This window comes from Gastrolobium bilobum, unplaced genomic scaffold (genome assembly GCF_033153095.1).
Source record: "Gastrolobium bilobum isolate Gb01-03AN ecotype WA unplaced genomic scaffold, APGP_CSIRO_Gbil_v1 utg4612, whole genome shotgun sequence".
In the NCBI taxonomy this organism is placed as follows: Eukaryota; Viridiplantae; Streptophyta; class Magnoliopsida; order Fabales; family Fabaceae; genus Gastrolobium; species Gastrolobium bilobum.
In genome coordinates, this window is record NW_026896581.1 from 97,019 (window position 1) to 112,101 (window position 15,083).

Below are 15,083 nucleotides of genomic sequence, written 5' to 3' on the forward strand. Positions count from 1 at the left end.
CTACCTGATAAATAATTTTGTTATATTGTCTATTTTTATCACGGGAAAAAAAGAGAGTACACAGCTCAGTATCTTATTCTGATTTGTCTTAGTAATTACATATACAAGTGAAATTTTTAGGTGGGCATTGCCTCTAGGCACTCAAAATTAACAAGGGTTGAATTTAATGACCAGAAACTTGGACACTTGATCTACTTTGATTCCTTCAGTCGATAATTCACACAATGTTTCCTACTACTGTCTTCACCAGAGGTTTGCTTGAGCTTTCACTCATTATAATGTGTTGTTCCCCTTCTGGTAATTCCTCCACCAACGTTGATAGCTTCTCAACAATTTCCCTTGCACTTGGTCTCAAACAAGAATCTTCCTCCACACAAGCTCTAGCAATATTGGCCACTGTCACTGCTGCATCAAATGAATAATTCTCACCTAATGCACTGTCTATCCACTCCCTTAGTTCATTCACATTTTCTGACTTCAAAATGGACTTGATTTTATCTGTTAGCCAAATGCTTCCTTCACCCTTATCATTAGGCTTGCTTATTGGTGTTTGACCAGACAAAATTTCCAACAAAACCACCCCATAAGCAAAGATATCAATGCTTGGGGAAATTATACCTTGGTGCACATATTCAGGTGCCAAATAACCAAGACTCCAAGTGGCAGGGTTGGTGGAATAGAAAAGTGGGTCCTCAGTGTCATTCTCAACACACCCTGCCATCCCAAAATTTCCTATCTTGGTACCAAATTCTTCATCTAAAAAGATGTTCCTGCTTTTTACATTTCTATGCACATAACTTGGATTCATAACATGGTGCATATACTGCAAGGCACTGGCCACATCAAGACAGATCCTGAGCCTTTGGCTCCAAGTCAGGAAACAATAGCAAGAAGCAATGAACTGGTTCTTGATGGCCAAGCCACCATGAAGCCAATCTTTCAATGAACCATTTTTGGCATACTCAAAAACCAAATATGACTCTGGCCCCTCCAACAAACTCATTCCCAGTAGCCTAAGTATGTTGGGATGGTTGTGAAGTGCATCATGGAAAAGGCCAAGATCTATCTTTGACACTATTTCTGTCTTTGTTCTTTTGATTGCCATGTTCTTACCATTTAGACGACCATGAAATACTGATCCCTCAATGTGACTGCTTGAACTGAAATCCTCAGTTGCTTTTCTCATATCTTCAATAGTGTATGTCTCCAACAACATCTTACGCGGTGTGGCATCAATAATTTTCCCATCAAGTGCATCCTGAGACCCCTCAAATGAAACTTTCTTATCACTAGTGGTTCTTACACTATGATTCAGATGTTGCAGCTCCATATCTCCTTCTTTGCTTGAATTCTCTTCCTCCTTCTTGTGCTTCAATCTGATAAAAAACAAAGCTGCCCCAAAAGCAATGCAGACTCCAAGTGCAACCCCAGCTGCCCCAATATACAATTTAGTCTTCCACATTGTTGGCTTCTTGTGTGGACTAATCACTGGGATGCTGGTTGTTGAAAAACCCAAATTGGGCTCCCTTTGTTTAGCCAGAGGACCAAGGATAGGGTTACCATATAGTGGAATCAGAATAGAGGTAAAGGGTGCAAGGCTTCTAGGTCTAGGGCCTTCTTCTGATGATATGTTATTTGCAGAAATAATAGCTTCTTTAGTAATATTGAACTTTGAGGCCAAATTAGAAAGTGTGTCACCTTCACTTACAGGATAAGAAAGCAAAAGTCTTGGTTGTGGTCTAACTTGAGATGAAAATGGACAACCACATCTCAATGGAATAAGCAATCTCACTTTACCATCAAGATTCCAAAGTGATACACCAGGGTTGTTGTCCCTAATAGCCTTGCAAGTTGTCAAGCCCTCAAGTGATTGAGCAATACCATAAAAGCTCTCTCCTTTGATGGTAGTTTTGGTTAACTCAGCCAGAAAAAAACCACCTTTGCATTTGCAATCAATTGGTATAAGAAGAGGCTGATCCTGGGAGAGAAACTCAGTTTCTGAAGAGAAACCATTTGCTTTTGCTATTGCAAACGGATTGAGTCCCAAGTAAAAACTCAGGTTGGAAAGTGATGAGTAGTAAGAGTTGGTAAGAAAGAGTGCAAATGTTTCACATTGGTTTTGTGACCCTTTTTCATTGCAATGGTAGCCAGAGGTATATGGTGATGTTGTATCACAGTTTAGAAGGTCTTTACTCAACGACGGGACAAACAGCCACAGGAAAAAGACCAAAGCTATCATGTGGAACCTAATGATCATTTGTATTGTGCCCATAACCACTCAGGTAGCTATAACATGGAGTGGCCTATTAAAATAGAAGGGTTTCTCTCTTGGAAAGTGAATGTTTCGGATCTATACAAAAAACAAACTGAGGGAAAGATAACAGAATTTTACAAAGCTGTGTTCAGAGACTGGATTCTTGGGAATAACAAAGTTTATTTTGTGTATTTTGACTATGCTTCCAGCTGTTCAGGTAACTCTTTGACTTGATTCCTCGAACTTCAAAACTGCCTTTATATGCATCTACTTGTACATGTGAGGAAGGTCACTGTTTTACATATCACATATGCTGATGATGAATAATGTTTACATATAGAGGTACATTTTAATCACAATTTTATTGCGTGACATGGAATTAGTATTTTTTTAGTTTCCATTAATAAAAGGATTAGATTGTTAACTTTACGGGTGTAAATAAGTCAGACTTTTTATCATAGGTTATAGATCAGCTTATACGAGCCTAAACATGACATAATATATTTAGTAAAATATAACAAACTAAATCCTTTTAAAAAATATGTTTTCTATAGGCCAACTTTTACAAGACTTCACCTATAAATTCATCTGCGGGCCAATATGGTATTATTTATTTTAATTAAAATAAAATAATTTTTTAAATAATTTTAATTAATAAAATATTATTATTTCATTTATTTTTTCTAATTATTAATAGATATTTAAAGCTTTGTAGGTTTAAGTGTGTATTTGGATGAACTTTTTTCTTAGAGAAGTTGCTTTTTTATTTTTTTTAAAAAAATCTTTTCTAATTAGTAGTTTTTCAGTTTCCATTAATAAAAGAATTAGATTGTTAACTATCAGCCTATCAGGTAGGGTTGAAAAAACGGACCAACTCGGCCCGGCCACACCCAACTCGCATTCAACCCGAAAAAAACGAACCAGGTTAGGGTTGGCTCGAAAAAAAAAATGAGTCAGAAAATCCAACCCAACCCGACCCGAGTCGGGTTAGGGTTGACTAAAAAATATGGCTCGTGGGTTGGCTTGAAAAAATAGCTCACGAGTTGGCTCGAAAATTGGCTCGCGGGTTGGCTCAAAAATTGCTCACAGATTGGCTCGTTTTCAACCTATTTAAATGACCCTGTAGTATTAATGCACCAGTTATGCGGCTTCCATCAGCTTAAACAAAGGGTTACAGAATGAGAAATAAAAGAAAAATATTTTAGTTTCAAATTTTCTTACAAATTTGCATCAACATCAAGAAACAATCAGAACCACTTTCTACCAAGTGGGTAAGATATTTGAACCAAACAGAGTCAGCACAGCCTACTAATATAAAAAAGGCAAGGATGTGAGAAGATTAAGGACTTAGATTTAGATAAGGAAGAAAAATGATGGCAACATGTGTGGATTTTGTCCATTTTTGTATATTATATTTTGTATTTTTTTATAAAAAAAAAACTCAACCAACGAGCTGGTTTGGGTCAGGTTGGCTCGGGTTTGCAGCTCATTTTTGCCAACCCAACCCGGCTCATTTTTGACGGGTTACGAGCCAACCCGACGGGTTGGCTAGTTTTTGCCAACCCTGCTATTAGGGGGCTATAGCTCGACTAATATTAGGTTAGACATGACATAATAAATTTAATAAAATAAAACAAGATAAACCTTTTAAAAAGTCTGTTAGGCCAACTTTTACAAGGCCTAACTACAAACCTATAGGCCGGTAAATATTGTATTATTTATTTTAATTAAAATAAAAAAAATTTGAAATAATTTTAATTAATAAAATAATATTATTTCATTTATTTTTTCTAATTATTGATAGGTATTTAAATCTTGATAAGTTTTTTTTTTTGGTAAACAATCTTGATAAGTTTAAATAGGCTAACATACCTAGGCAAAATTTTTAATTTTTTAATATACTTCAGGTTAGAGTAGACCTATAATTTAGTCTATATTGGGCTAATTGATCATACTATATTCAAAATATTTTATATAAACTTAGTCTATTTAAACCAAAGTCTAGCCTGAGCCAGCCCAGTTATAACCCTAGTTAACTTTACTTCTTTTTAGCATTTCAATTAGCATTAATATAATAATTAAATTGATATCTATTAATCTTAATTCCTATCAATTAAGATTAGTATTTAGGGGCCGTTTGGATGAGCTATTAAAAAAATGACTTTTTATGCATTGTTTTCTTTAAAAGAACTTTTTCTAAAAGATAAAGTTATTTTACGTTTGGATGTATGATAGGAAAATCATTTTTACATAAAAAAATTTATTTGGATGTTAAAATAAAAAAAAGTACTTTTTATATATAAAATTACAATAATGGAGAGATAAAATAGCATGATCATGGGATAAGGAGAGATAAAATAGGTATGATAAGAAGCTTACCCAAAAAAAAAAATAGGTATGATAAGATGAGGTTAAAATTGTATTTTAAAAATTTATATTATCTTATTTCCAAAAAAAAATTTATACTATCTTTTAATTTCTGTTTTTTTCAAAAGCAACCAGCTATTGGTTAAAAAAAAAACAGCATTTTAACTTTTATTTTAAATTTTGCTTTTTTAAAAAGTTGTTATTCAAACATCTAAAAATTCTCAAAAGGACTTATATTTTTAAAAAAACAACTTTTTTATAAATAAGAGCCCATCCAAACCAACAGTCATTGACGTTACTTCTTTAGTATTTCAAATCCTTATTATACAATGGTTGAACGGACCTTCAAATTATGGCGGTGGAAAGCAGATTCATTGAAAATTTGGGATGCCAAACACTTATCACTTGATAGGTAAAGCAAAAATGAAATTTACCTTCTTCTTCTTTTTTGCATTCTTTCAATCAAGGATTACAAAATCCAAACCTTTACATTTTTTCTTTCCATTTTTCATATTCTATATCAATCAAACGCCAAAAAAAAAATGAATAAAAAACAGCTAAGACACCAATGTCAACAACGAAGGTCATCCATCAATGCAAAAAGAATCTTACATGGATAGCACTCTGCCTCCCAAGTACATGCAACTTTTAGCTATAAACATGAAAGATGAAAGATGAGAAAGCAGCATACAAATTACAAACAATGTAACCTATGAAGCAAAGTTGATAGAAATGATGAAAGTAGTGGAAAGTGTGGGCTTTGAAAAGTAGACAAAAGAATATTAACTAATGCTTGGTAAAGTTAAGGCATGAAAGAAGGGCTAGGTATAGACATGTCACAGAGACCATTGATATCCTACGTTGACAAACGCCACTACCATGGAAAAAGACCACACAGCGCCCATGCCAAGCCATATTGCACCCAACAATAAGCCAAATATAGCTTGCTCAAGAGCTAATCCTTTTCATTTTGTATGTGTTGTTATTGTACATCACAATCCTGAGACAATCAATAAAATAAGTACATGCGTATGGAACCATTTTTTCTTTTTATAATTGGTGTTAAGGTTACATGATTTAAAGCGGTGATTTTAAAATTAGTGTATTTGATTCTTAAAATGTTTGAAGTATACTCCATAATTTTGAAGTCATAGCTTAGGCGATTGCCCCTCAAGTTCATAAAAATATTTACTCGATACTATATCCAGATTCAAGATAAATGTAGGTCCAGCTAGGGATGGCAAAGTGAGCGGCCCGCCCCACCCCGCCATCAACCCGTCAAAAAATGAGCCAGCTCGCCCCACCCCGCCCCGCTTTTGAAAGTGGGCTGAAAAGCTCAGCCCGCCCCGCCTCGTTTGGCAGGTTGGGCAGGTTGGCCCGCCAGCCCGAGCCTATTTTACACTGACCTGCCTCGGCCCGCCTATGCCCGCCATCAACCCGCCAAAAAATGAGCCCGCCGCCCCGCCCCACTTTTGAGATGGGTTGAAAAACTGAGCCCGCCTCGCCCCGTTTAGCTGGTGGGGCGGGTTGGCCCGCCGAGCCGAGCCCGTTTTGCCATCCCTAGGTCCAGCATATCCCTCAAGCTCGGCCTTTTGATTTTCATTATTATTGTTTTTTATGGATTTAAAGTTTCTCATGATTTAAGAAATAAAATTATTTCTTATACACACCTAAAAGCAATGTTATTAAAACCGGCTCGGTCATTGACCCGGTCGAGGTACTGGGTCGCTGGTTCAACCAGCGGGTCACTGGTTCAACCGCATGACCCGATAATTATATACAATTTTATAATTTATATTAAAAAATTATAAACATACTCAAATATCTAAAAAAAAATGATAAAAATTTCAAATATTTTAATATAAAAATAATAAATCACATATTATTATCCAATAAAAGATCAAACAAAAATATAATAATCGTGATACGGGGCTTTAGGTTCATAAAACGACATCTCTGACTATAAATTAATTCAAAATTTTCTGCATAGTACATAATTGAGATAATATTAGTGTTGTAGGCTAAGAGGCACCGACACGTGATTTGAAAAAAAAATTACGTGACGGACACGCTCCGACACGCGGTCAACATTTGGGGACACGCTCCGACAAGTTTTTCCGGCACGCAGTCAACTTTTTCCGACACGTGGTCAACGCTCGGACATGTTTTTTTAGTCTTAATTTTATTTTATTAACTAAAAATAAAAAAATCATTTATAAATCAATTTTTTTTTGTTATGAAATTTGACATGAAAAATTAACAAGGTACGGAAAATTATTTTTGTTTATATTTATGTTATGAAATTTGAATATTTGATTCGTTATATGACTTATTATGGACTGTTATATCTATTAAATATAAATTATATTATATATATTAAAAATATTTTTTTTTATAAACATAAAAATATTATTTAATATCAAAACGTGTCCCAACGTGTCGAAATATGTCATTTTTTAGAATTAACGTGTCGGTGTGTCGTGTCCCGTGTCAGTGTCCCGTGTCAGTGTCCGTGCATCATAGGTTGTAGGTACATAACTTATATAAGTCAATAAGTAAAAAAATATTCAAATATTGGACTTTTTTTTTACCGGGTCGGGTCACCGGTTTTCATGAAAACCGGCCGGGTCGGACCGGGTCGCACCGGTTCTGATGCATGGCCGATCTGTTGCTTCAATCGGATCGGTTATACGACCGGTTTACCGGTTCCCGAATCGACCCGGTCGGGTCGGTCCGGTTTTAATAACACTGCCTAAAAGTGCATGGGATCTAATTTTTCTCTTTCTCTCTCTTCTCCTTGTGTGGCCCCGCATGAGCCTCACACACTTTATATATATAATATTTTTATCTCCTATGATATAAAAACTTTAAACTCATTTTTTATGTTTGAAAAAGTTTGATAAGTTTTTCAAATCTTAATATGCATGCCCTGACTCGTCATTGATTGTGAAGCATGGAAATGATATAAGATACATCATTAATACGATACAATATTTAGCGTGTTTTATAGTGATTTAAAATGTCGTGTTGTGTTTGATTCAAGTATTTGTTAGCGTGTTTTGATATCTCTTTTGAAATATCTCTAATAGATGCCTGCGATTGGGTAATGTAAAAATGTAAAATAATGTAAAAGAGTGTGGGATTGAATACGTTTTGGGGGTGATGAGGTTAACATCTAGAACCAATACATTCGAAGGCATTGTGAAACAGGATACTCGATGTGATTGGTACTTTACCTGCAATAAAGTATAACCTAGCGAAAAATCTGGTGAATGGTTTGGCTCAGATTCTCAGAACCATTATTTTTGTTACCAACTTTTAGCTTAACTTGGATTCAGTGAAGTCAAAAGTAATGGAGTGTTCAAAGGATTCACGGGTATTCATAAGAAACTTTCCTTGTATTCCCCTTCACACTTTTTCAGGAACTTACAGAACAAAGGAAAGAAAATTTGTGGCTTTTGATAACGCAGAACAGGAACAAGCTTTTAAACATTTGGCTAGTGGTTGTCATCAAATACGTATATCCTGCCCTCAGGACTGGATAACACAGAAGATTTCATTGTGTTATTATCACAACACAAGTACCCAAAGTGCTACCAGCCCTTTTCGGTACAACTTATTAGATTTTAAGTAAAATCAGAAAGGGGATAAAAAATCATAAAACGTAAAAAAATTGTGAAAACGTAAAAACGTTTGGAATATTTGTAAAATCGTTTTGATGAAAATAAAATCATAAAAACGTAAAATCGTAGTGATGAATCGAGATTTTAACTAGCATGATTGTTGCTGTTTCAATACTACCTTGATGGCCTCTTAGTATAATTTAAGTAAAAATGAAGATTGTTATTATTCTAAATAAAAACAATAATAATGTCTATCTTTCTTAGAACTAAAAAGGTATTCATAATTCGTTGTATCAAAAAAATCATTGCAAAAATGTAATCCATGACATTGGCATAGTGGCATAAGGAGCAGGAACAGGAGAAGAGCAAAACGATGTATTGTGTCATTAGATCCAACCCCAGATTCAGCAGCTAAAGATACAAAATTTTGTCAACATAAAATTTTATTTAATCTCAAAACTCGAAATAAATTTCAATTTGAACTCGTAGAAACCCTTCTCGCTATTTATTTTAATAAGCTTCTTTAATACATAAAAATTTCAATTATAGAAAAACATGTTCAATTTAAGACAAGGAAGACCACCAACCTCAACAAAGGTTTACAGTGGCTATACCAATCATTATTTTAAAATCGAATCAAACCGGCCGGTCCAACCCGTTAACTTGGAAACCATGATTCAACCGATATAAATACACCTTACCAGTAGACTACACTATGTTATTGATTAAAATGCACCTTTTAATATTTTTAGTATATAATTTAATATAAAATTTAATTTAATGAGTTGAATCAATGACTCATTATGAATCAAAAACCCATTAACCAACCCTCTTTGTCTATTTTAATAAGCTTTTAATTTGACATCAATACCGTCTTTCGTTGGACTGTTAGTTGATGTTTGCGAAATCATCTCCAAAATAAGACATGTGACTCAAAGAAATCATTAAATTAGGTCATTAACCAATATCATGTAGTATTATTACCCCAAAATGAATATCACTTGTTTCTCCCCCACCCCCACCCCATATGTCAGAATGACTTCAACACACTTTTGGAGAGAAAAGCAAGTTTTTTCATATGATCAAAGTATGGGGTCTAAATGAATGGCATAATAAAGTGTGCACATGCACGTGAGAACACATGCTACCCACTGTTCTTAGTAGACAGAATATTAAGCTGATCTTGGGAGTAGTAGGAGACATAACCCACTCCTGAAGACATTTCTAATTTCTTGCGTCGAGAATATAAAGAGTCTCATCAAAGATAATAATTAAAAAAGAGTATAAAAATCGGGAACTTAAAATGCATGAATTTAGTAGATGAGGATGGTTTTTCTCGCGAAAAGAGCCAAGTCAGGGGGTGTAGACTTAATTCTACTTCCATTCATTCAAGGGATTCAAAGACATTGTAGGTTGGGAAGATTGGGAGCTGAATATTGTGATCAGCATTCATATAATCAAGAAATGCGCATATGCTAAGTGCATGTGCCAAAGTATGCTGATAAAACAAGTGTAATTGGTACACCAATTCCCAAACAAGAAATTTTCATGGAAAATTAGTCATTCAAACATAACAACTTTTATATAATATAACTCAAGCAATAGTCCACTTTCATAATGTATCTGATATATTTGCCCAAAAAACATGAATCTAATATATGAACAATAAAATAGGAAATTAGGCAATTAGTATACAGTTATTTTAAGTTATAACTTCCAGTCGTCCTTAATTCCTCAGTGTTCTAATGAATAAGAAACATTGAATTGACACACGTGTCTATCATGATACCAACCGAATTATGGATTTTGTTTTGATATTACTGATATCACACTACGAGTATATAGCGCCAGCTGTATAAGAAACTATTGAAAGGTTTTTGTGTTAGTGTAAAAGCGTAGTTACAACAACTTTACGTGGCACTCTCTTATCTACAGATAATGTAAGAATATTAACAGTGGATCAAATTTAAATTCAAAATTTAGTATTATATGTTCTTTAACAAAGGAGTTAGGTGACAGCAGCATCTGTCATCCCCTTTTATGCCTTTATATTTTTATGAAGTGCACACTAGATATAGACATATATAGTAACATTGTTAAATCACCTATCTTTTATTCGACGAATCAAAATGTTAGCACATTAAGCATATTGACTGCGTGAAGTAGTGAAGTGTACTGCAACATAAAATGACGGAACTTGATTGTACCAAGTCAATATGTTTGCTGAGCTTTCTCAACAGAATTCCTCAGCAAGGATATTACTTGAGATGGCTCAGGAGCTCCAAACACTGAACTTCCAGCAACAATGCAATTTGCCCCTGCTGATGCGGCCATGTCTATGGTTGAAGGCCCTAAACCACCATCAACCTGCAATTGAAATTGGGCATGTTTTGATCACTGCAATATAGTATTATCACTGGTGTGCATGAGCACGCTAACACAAGCAGTTCATAATCTCCATGAAAACAATAATTGAGCACTTAGAAATAAAGTTGAAAAGAAAGTTTTGGTGAGAAACCTTCATAAAAAAGAAGATAAAAAATGCAGAGGCAACAAGAAATAAACAAAAGACCACTTTTGCTGCCTTATTCGTTGAACAAGTAGTGAGAACATAACAAGCGTAAAATGTGAAAATGTTAACAAATTCAGAAATCTGAAGTGAACAAATCTCAATATCAATAATATACTGTGTTTACAACCATGAAGAAAGTATGCATTTAACTTGACAATAAAGAAGTTACAGACAAGAAAATAGGCTGAGATACCTCTATGTCAAGTGATGGATACTTCTTCCTCAGTATCCGTACCTGGATTGAAATTCAAAAACAAATAAATAAGAAAAATAACCAAAAAAATAGGTACCACTTGCATAATAGACGAGTTGTCAGCAAAAAACCATAACATATGAAGTTAAGAAAGACAGTGATACCTTATCCATCATCTCTGGCATAAATTTTTGTCCTCCAAATCCAGGTTCTACAGTCATTACAAGAACCATTTCCACAGGATTTTCAGCTTCAACCTGTGAAAAGAAAAATGAAACACACAAAAAAAGAAAAAGAAAACAAAAAAGAAATACCCTCTTAAGACTAAGATCCTCGAGTCAGAGATATTGTATCTATTCTCAAGTTTATGCAAAGACTCAGGATATTCACGGAAAATTAATGATGATAAAAAATCCATGTATACAGGTATGACCAGAGGAGAATCAGAAGGGCACAAATATGCATACCAGGGGATAAACCTCTCCAATGGGTGTCCCAGGCTTTAACGATACACCAGGCCTCATGCCCTGTGACTTAATTCTTTGTACAAGCTCTTTCCAGTTATCTGTGCACAAGAATCACTTTTAAGAAGGCAGGAAAGGAAATATTATATAAAGGTGGGCAGAAGAAAACAGCATAAGAGGAGGATAAAACAAAAGAAGGGAGTATAAACACCAACCCTTTGATGCCTCTACATGAAATGTAAAACCAGAAGCACCAGCTCTTGCCAAAGGTTCAACATAGTCAAGAGGATTTGTAACCATCAGGTGACAATCCAGATATGCCCTGCAAGGATTAATGATTAGTGACTCAAATGCACCATAAATCATGCCAATGGAAAAAAATATTCTGCAAAGAAACAATTAGATTGGTGAAGGAGGAAGATTGTTACTTTGTGTGCTTTCTCAAACTTTCAATGACTGGAGCACCAATAGTTAAATTGGGGACAAAGTGCCTGCGGAAATAGAGGAAAAAAAGGGAAAAGGAAAGGAAACATGTTAAAAAATTTAATGGACAACACACAATAAACAAAATTAAGCACCATGAGGTGACTCTAAATCATCCATAGCAACCATGTCAAGTTGATGAACAAAATTTCCTTCCCATTATTATGAATTTGTTATGGACAAGTTAAATGGTCCCAACTTCCTCTTCCCGGTACATGACATACACTAAGCATCTCACTCCACCACTCTCTCTCTCAACTTCCCCTCACATAACCACCCACTGAGCCTAGCATCACTCCACTAGTCACTTGCTAAATCACCCACTATGGGCACAACCTCCCTAACAGCTAGTGCACTTCATCTATATATGGCCCCCTATACCAAAGGGGGGGATAAGTTCTTCAGTATTCACAAGGCTTACCACCATGATTACAGCCTTCACATATCTTGTGCCCAGAGCACATTCTATCCACTTAGCAGGTGACTCACACACACACCCTTGATTCATACCATCGGACTATATTGGCTAGAGGTACTATGCTTCCCATTGCCAGTCATCTCTACTTTCACTCCGTAGTAGATACAATCACTAGCTCCTCAAGTAGACATTTGTGTTCACCTCCGAAAAAAAAATAATTGTCAATATTGAATAGAACTAGCTCCCAAACACAACCTTTAACCTTTGGTTTTACGCTTCATATCGTTGCAAGCAGTAGCTACACTGCCAAGCTCTGCTGGAGTTTTTCTTAATTTCTTCAATTAGTTTATCATTCAACTTGATATGTGTTTAGTTAAATGCCCAATTTGCAATCCCATACAATTCCACTTTTATAAAAAATGTATTCTGTCTAATTTCAGCATGGTACAAGAAATTTATCTGTTTCAAAAAGGAAGAATTGGATGACAGGTAGAAAATTACAAGTCAATTAGAAATCTGTCACCAGAAAATAGCCTTGAAAGTGAAGGTAAAGAGTTTAGGCCTCGGCCACATGTTTATATGCTTAATGGCCAAAAAAATTACTTGGCTACAAGCATATAATATACGCAACAGAAAATGTGAAATAGATCAAAAAACTTAACTGGATGCATGAAAATACTATAAAAAATAGATTAGGGGGGAAAAAAAATCAATAAAGGCCTCAGGAGTTCCAGTAAACTTAATAGAAGATAAAATACCAAAATCTCCTATGATGGTTTATACATATATTATTCACTATGCTAAAGCACTATTGTTGAAAGCTGTGAAGATAAAAATTGGGTTAACCAAGAAAGCAACAATAGCAAAAAAATACTAAAATACAACACTATACAGGTAATTGATATCGGAGAAACTTAAGAGTAGAGAATGCAGCACAAATTAGAAATGAATACCCAAGCAGAACCTACAGTGAGAACTTGAGGTTGCTTTAATCCTGTTATTGTTGTTATTGAATATGACTGAAGATTGACGTTCTCTTTCTGCTGATAACACAGACTTAATGATAAGGGTGATTTAGAATGCAGCATTCACTAATATTCATGAAAAAACTACACCCCAACAGATTCAGTGAGATCATTCACCATTGAACAATACCTCTCTCTTACCCCTACTGGTATAATGATACTAATAAGCAAGAACGTTTATTTGAATGAACTAAAGAGTATACTATTCAATATTAACCCAAAGCTACAAACGAATTAATTACACTTAACTCAAATTCGCTGTAAACAAAATGACACAAGAATGTGCCAGAACCTAAAGCAAAAAATCCTTTTTTGTGCCAAAGACACATCATTTTTGTCATTTTCTCTACATTTAATGATAAGGACCTCAAATCACAATTTGGTAGATAGTAAACTTTCACATGCCTTCCCTCAAATATAATCAAGTCAAGTAAAAGAACTATGATCCATTATACTGGACAAAACAAGAAAGAAAAAAAAACACACAAGGGATTAAACAGAACTGCAACTTAAAACCCAGTCAATTTGGGAAGTTAGGGCAATCTCAGGGGTCAGGACAAAGATAACACAAGACAGTGATTCCTTACCCATCCTGCAAATGAACCAAAAAAAGAGAGAGAGAGAAATATCAGGAATCATGATTGCTGATGAAATAAAATATGTTCAAATCAGATAAATTCTTGAAACACAATAGCAACATATACACATTCGTTCAGTCTTGGTTAACAACTTTTCCGATCCACCAAAAGGACAACAGATTTGTTATAAAACCCCAACATACTTAACATATAATATGGATTAATAAGATGAATATACATAAAATTGGAGCATGAAATATGAAGAATAATACCATGATGTCCATGTGGAGCCAATCGGCGCCAGAATTGAGCATGCGATGAGCCTCGGAAGCCAAATTAGCAAAGTCGGAAGAGAGCATCGAAGGAGCAATTTTGGGTGTCACTCCCATCGTTAACGGAACGGAGGAGAGTCACAGTGTTGGTAGACGGTGGATGGTTGGTGGTTGGTGAAACGGAGCACAACACAACACAGGAGCTTCTTCCAATTCAGTATTCACAACACTACGTTGATGGCTGCCTTGACTTTTACTTACAAGTCGCAATTTTTGACAACACTATGTTTTAAGAACTTTGTTTTCAATAATTTTTTTTGCAAAATGAAATGCAAGAATATTAGCAAAAAAGTGGTATTCTTAAAATCTCCGGAAAAATTTTATATATTTTTTGAGATAAAATTTCAATAATATTTTAACTTATCAAATAGTTTTTTAATAATATTATTGGAAGAGTGACTTTTTCCATCATATTTTTTTAAAATCATGATTTTTGAGTAAAAAAAATTTATCCTATACTAAACACTCCGTACAATATTTGTTTTAAAAAAATACATAAAATTCTATCCAAAATAAAAATAAAAATACATAACACCTAATGAGTATAAAATGAAACACCATATTAGCAATGATTTGAGTTCAATTATCAGCTTTTTTTTTTAGTTCCTTCAATGTATTTCTTAGTTAATAGCAAAAGATTGAGATGGAGTACCGGGGGTCATGGCTCCATAATGGTTAAGGATGCTTATCAGGTCCTTATGCAGAAACAGTTTCCACTTGAAGATAATATTTTTCCAGAACAAGTGTGGAATGCTCTTTGGTGTTGGAAGGGTC

General features: G+C 34.7%; 2 protein-coding genes across 2 annotated transcripts; both read right to left on the reverse strand.

Moving 5' to 3' along the window:
- Positions 1 to 217: 217 nt before the first annotated feature.
- LOC133300726 (protein LYK2) lies at positions 218 to 2,257 on the reverse strand. Its single transcript, XM_061500308.1, has one exon. It carries the CDS (start codon positions 2,255 to 2,257, stop codon positions 218 to 220), a length of 2,040 nt encoding a protein of 679 aa, XP_061356292.1.
- A 7,953-nt stretch (positions 2,258 to 10,210) lies between these two features.
- On the reverse strand, positions 10,211 to 14,536 carry LOC133300723 (ribulose-phosphate 3-epimerase, cytoplasmic isoform). The gene is made up of 8 exons (XM_061500305.1): positions 14,250 to 14,536; positions 13,987 to 13,991; positions 11,902 to 11,964; positions 11,689 to 11,795; positions 11,477 to 11,574; positions 11,174 to 11,266; positions 11,010 to 11,051; positions 10,211 to 10,611 (listed from the first exon to the last, which is right to left on the reverse strand). The coding sequence occupies exons 1-8, from the start codon at positions 14,364 to 14,366 to the stop codon at positions 10,456 to 10,458; spliced, it is 681 nt and encodes a 226-aa protein (XP_061356289.1). The 5' UTR covers positions 14,367 to 14,536; the 3' UTR covers positions 10,211 to 10,455.
- Positions 14,537 to 15,083: the final 547 nt, after the last annotated feature.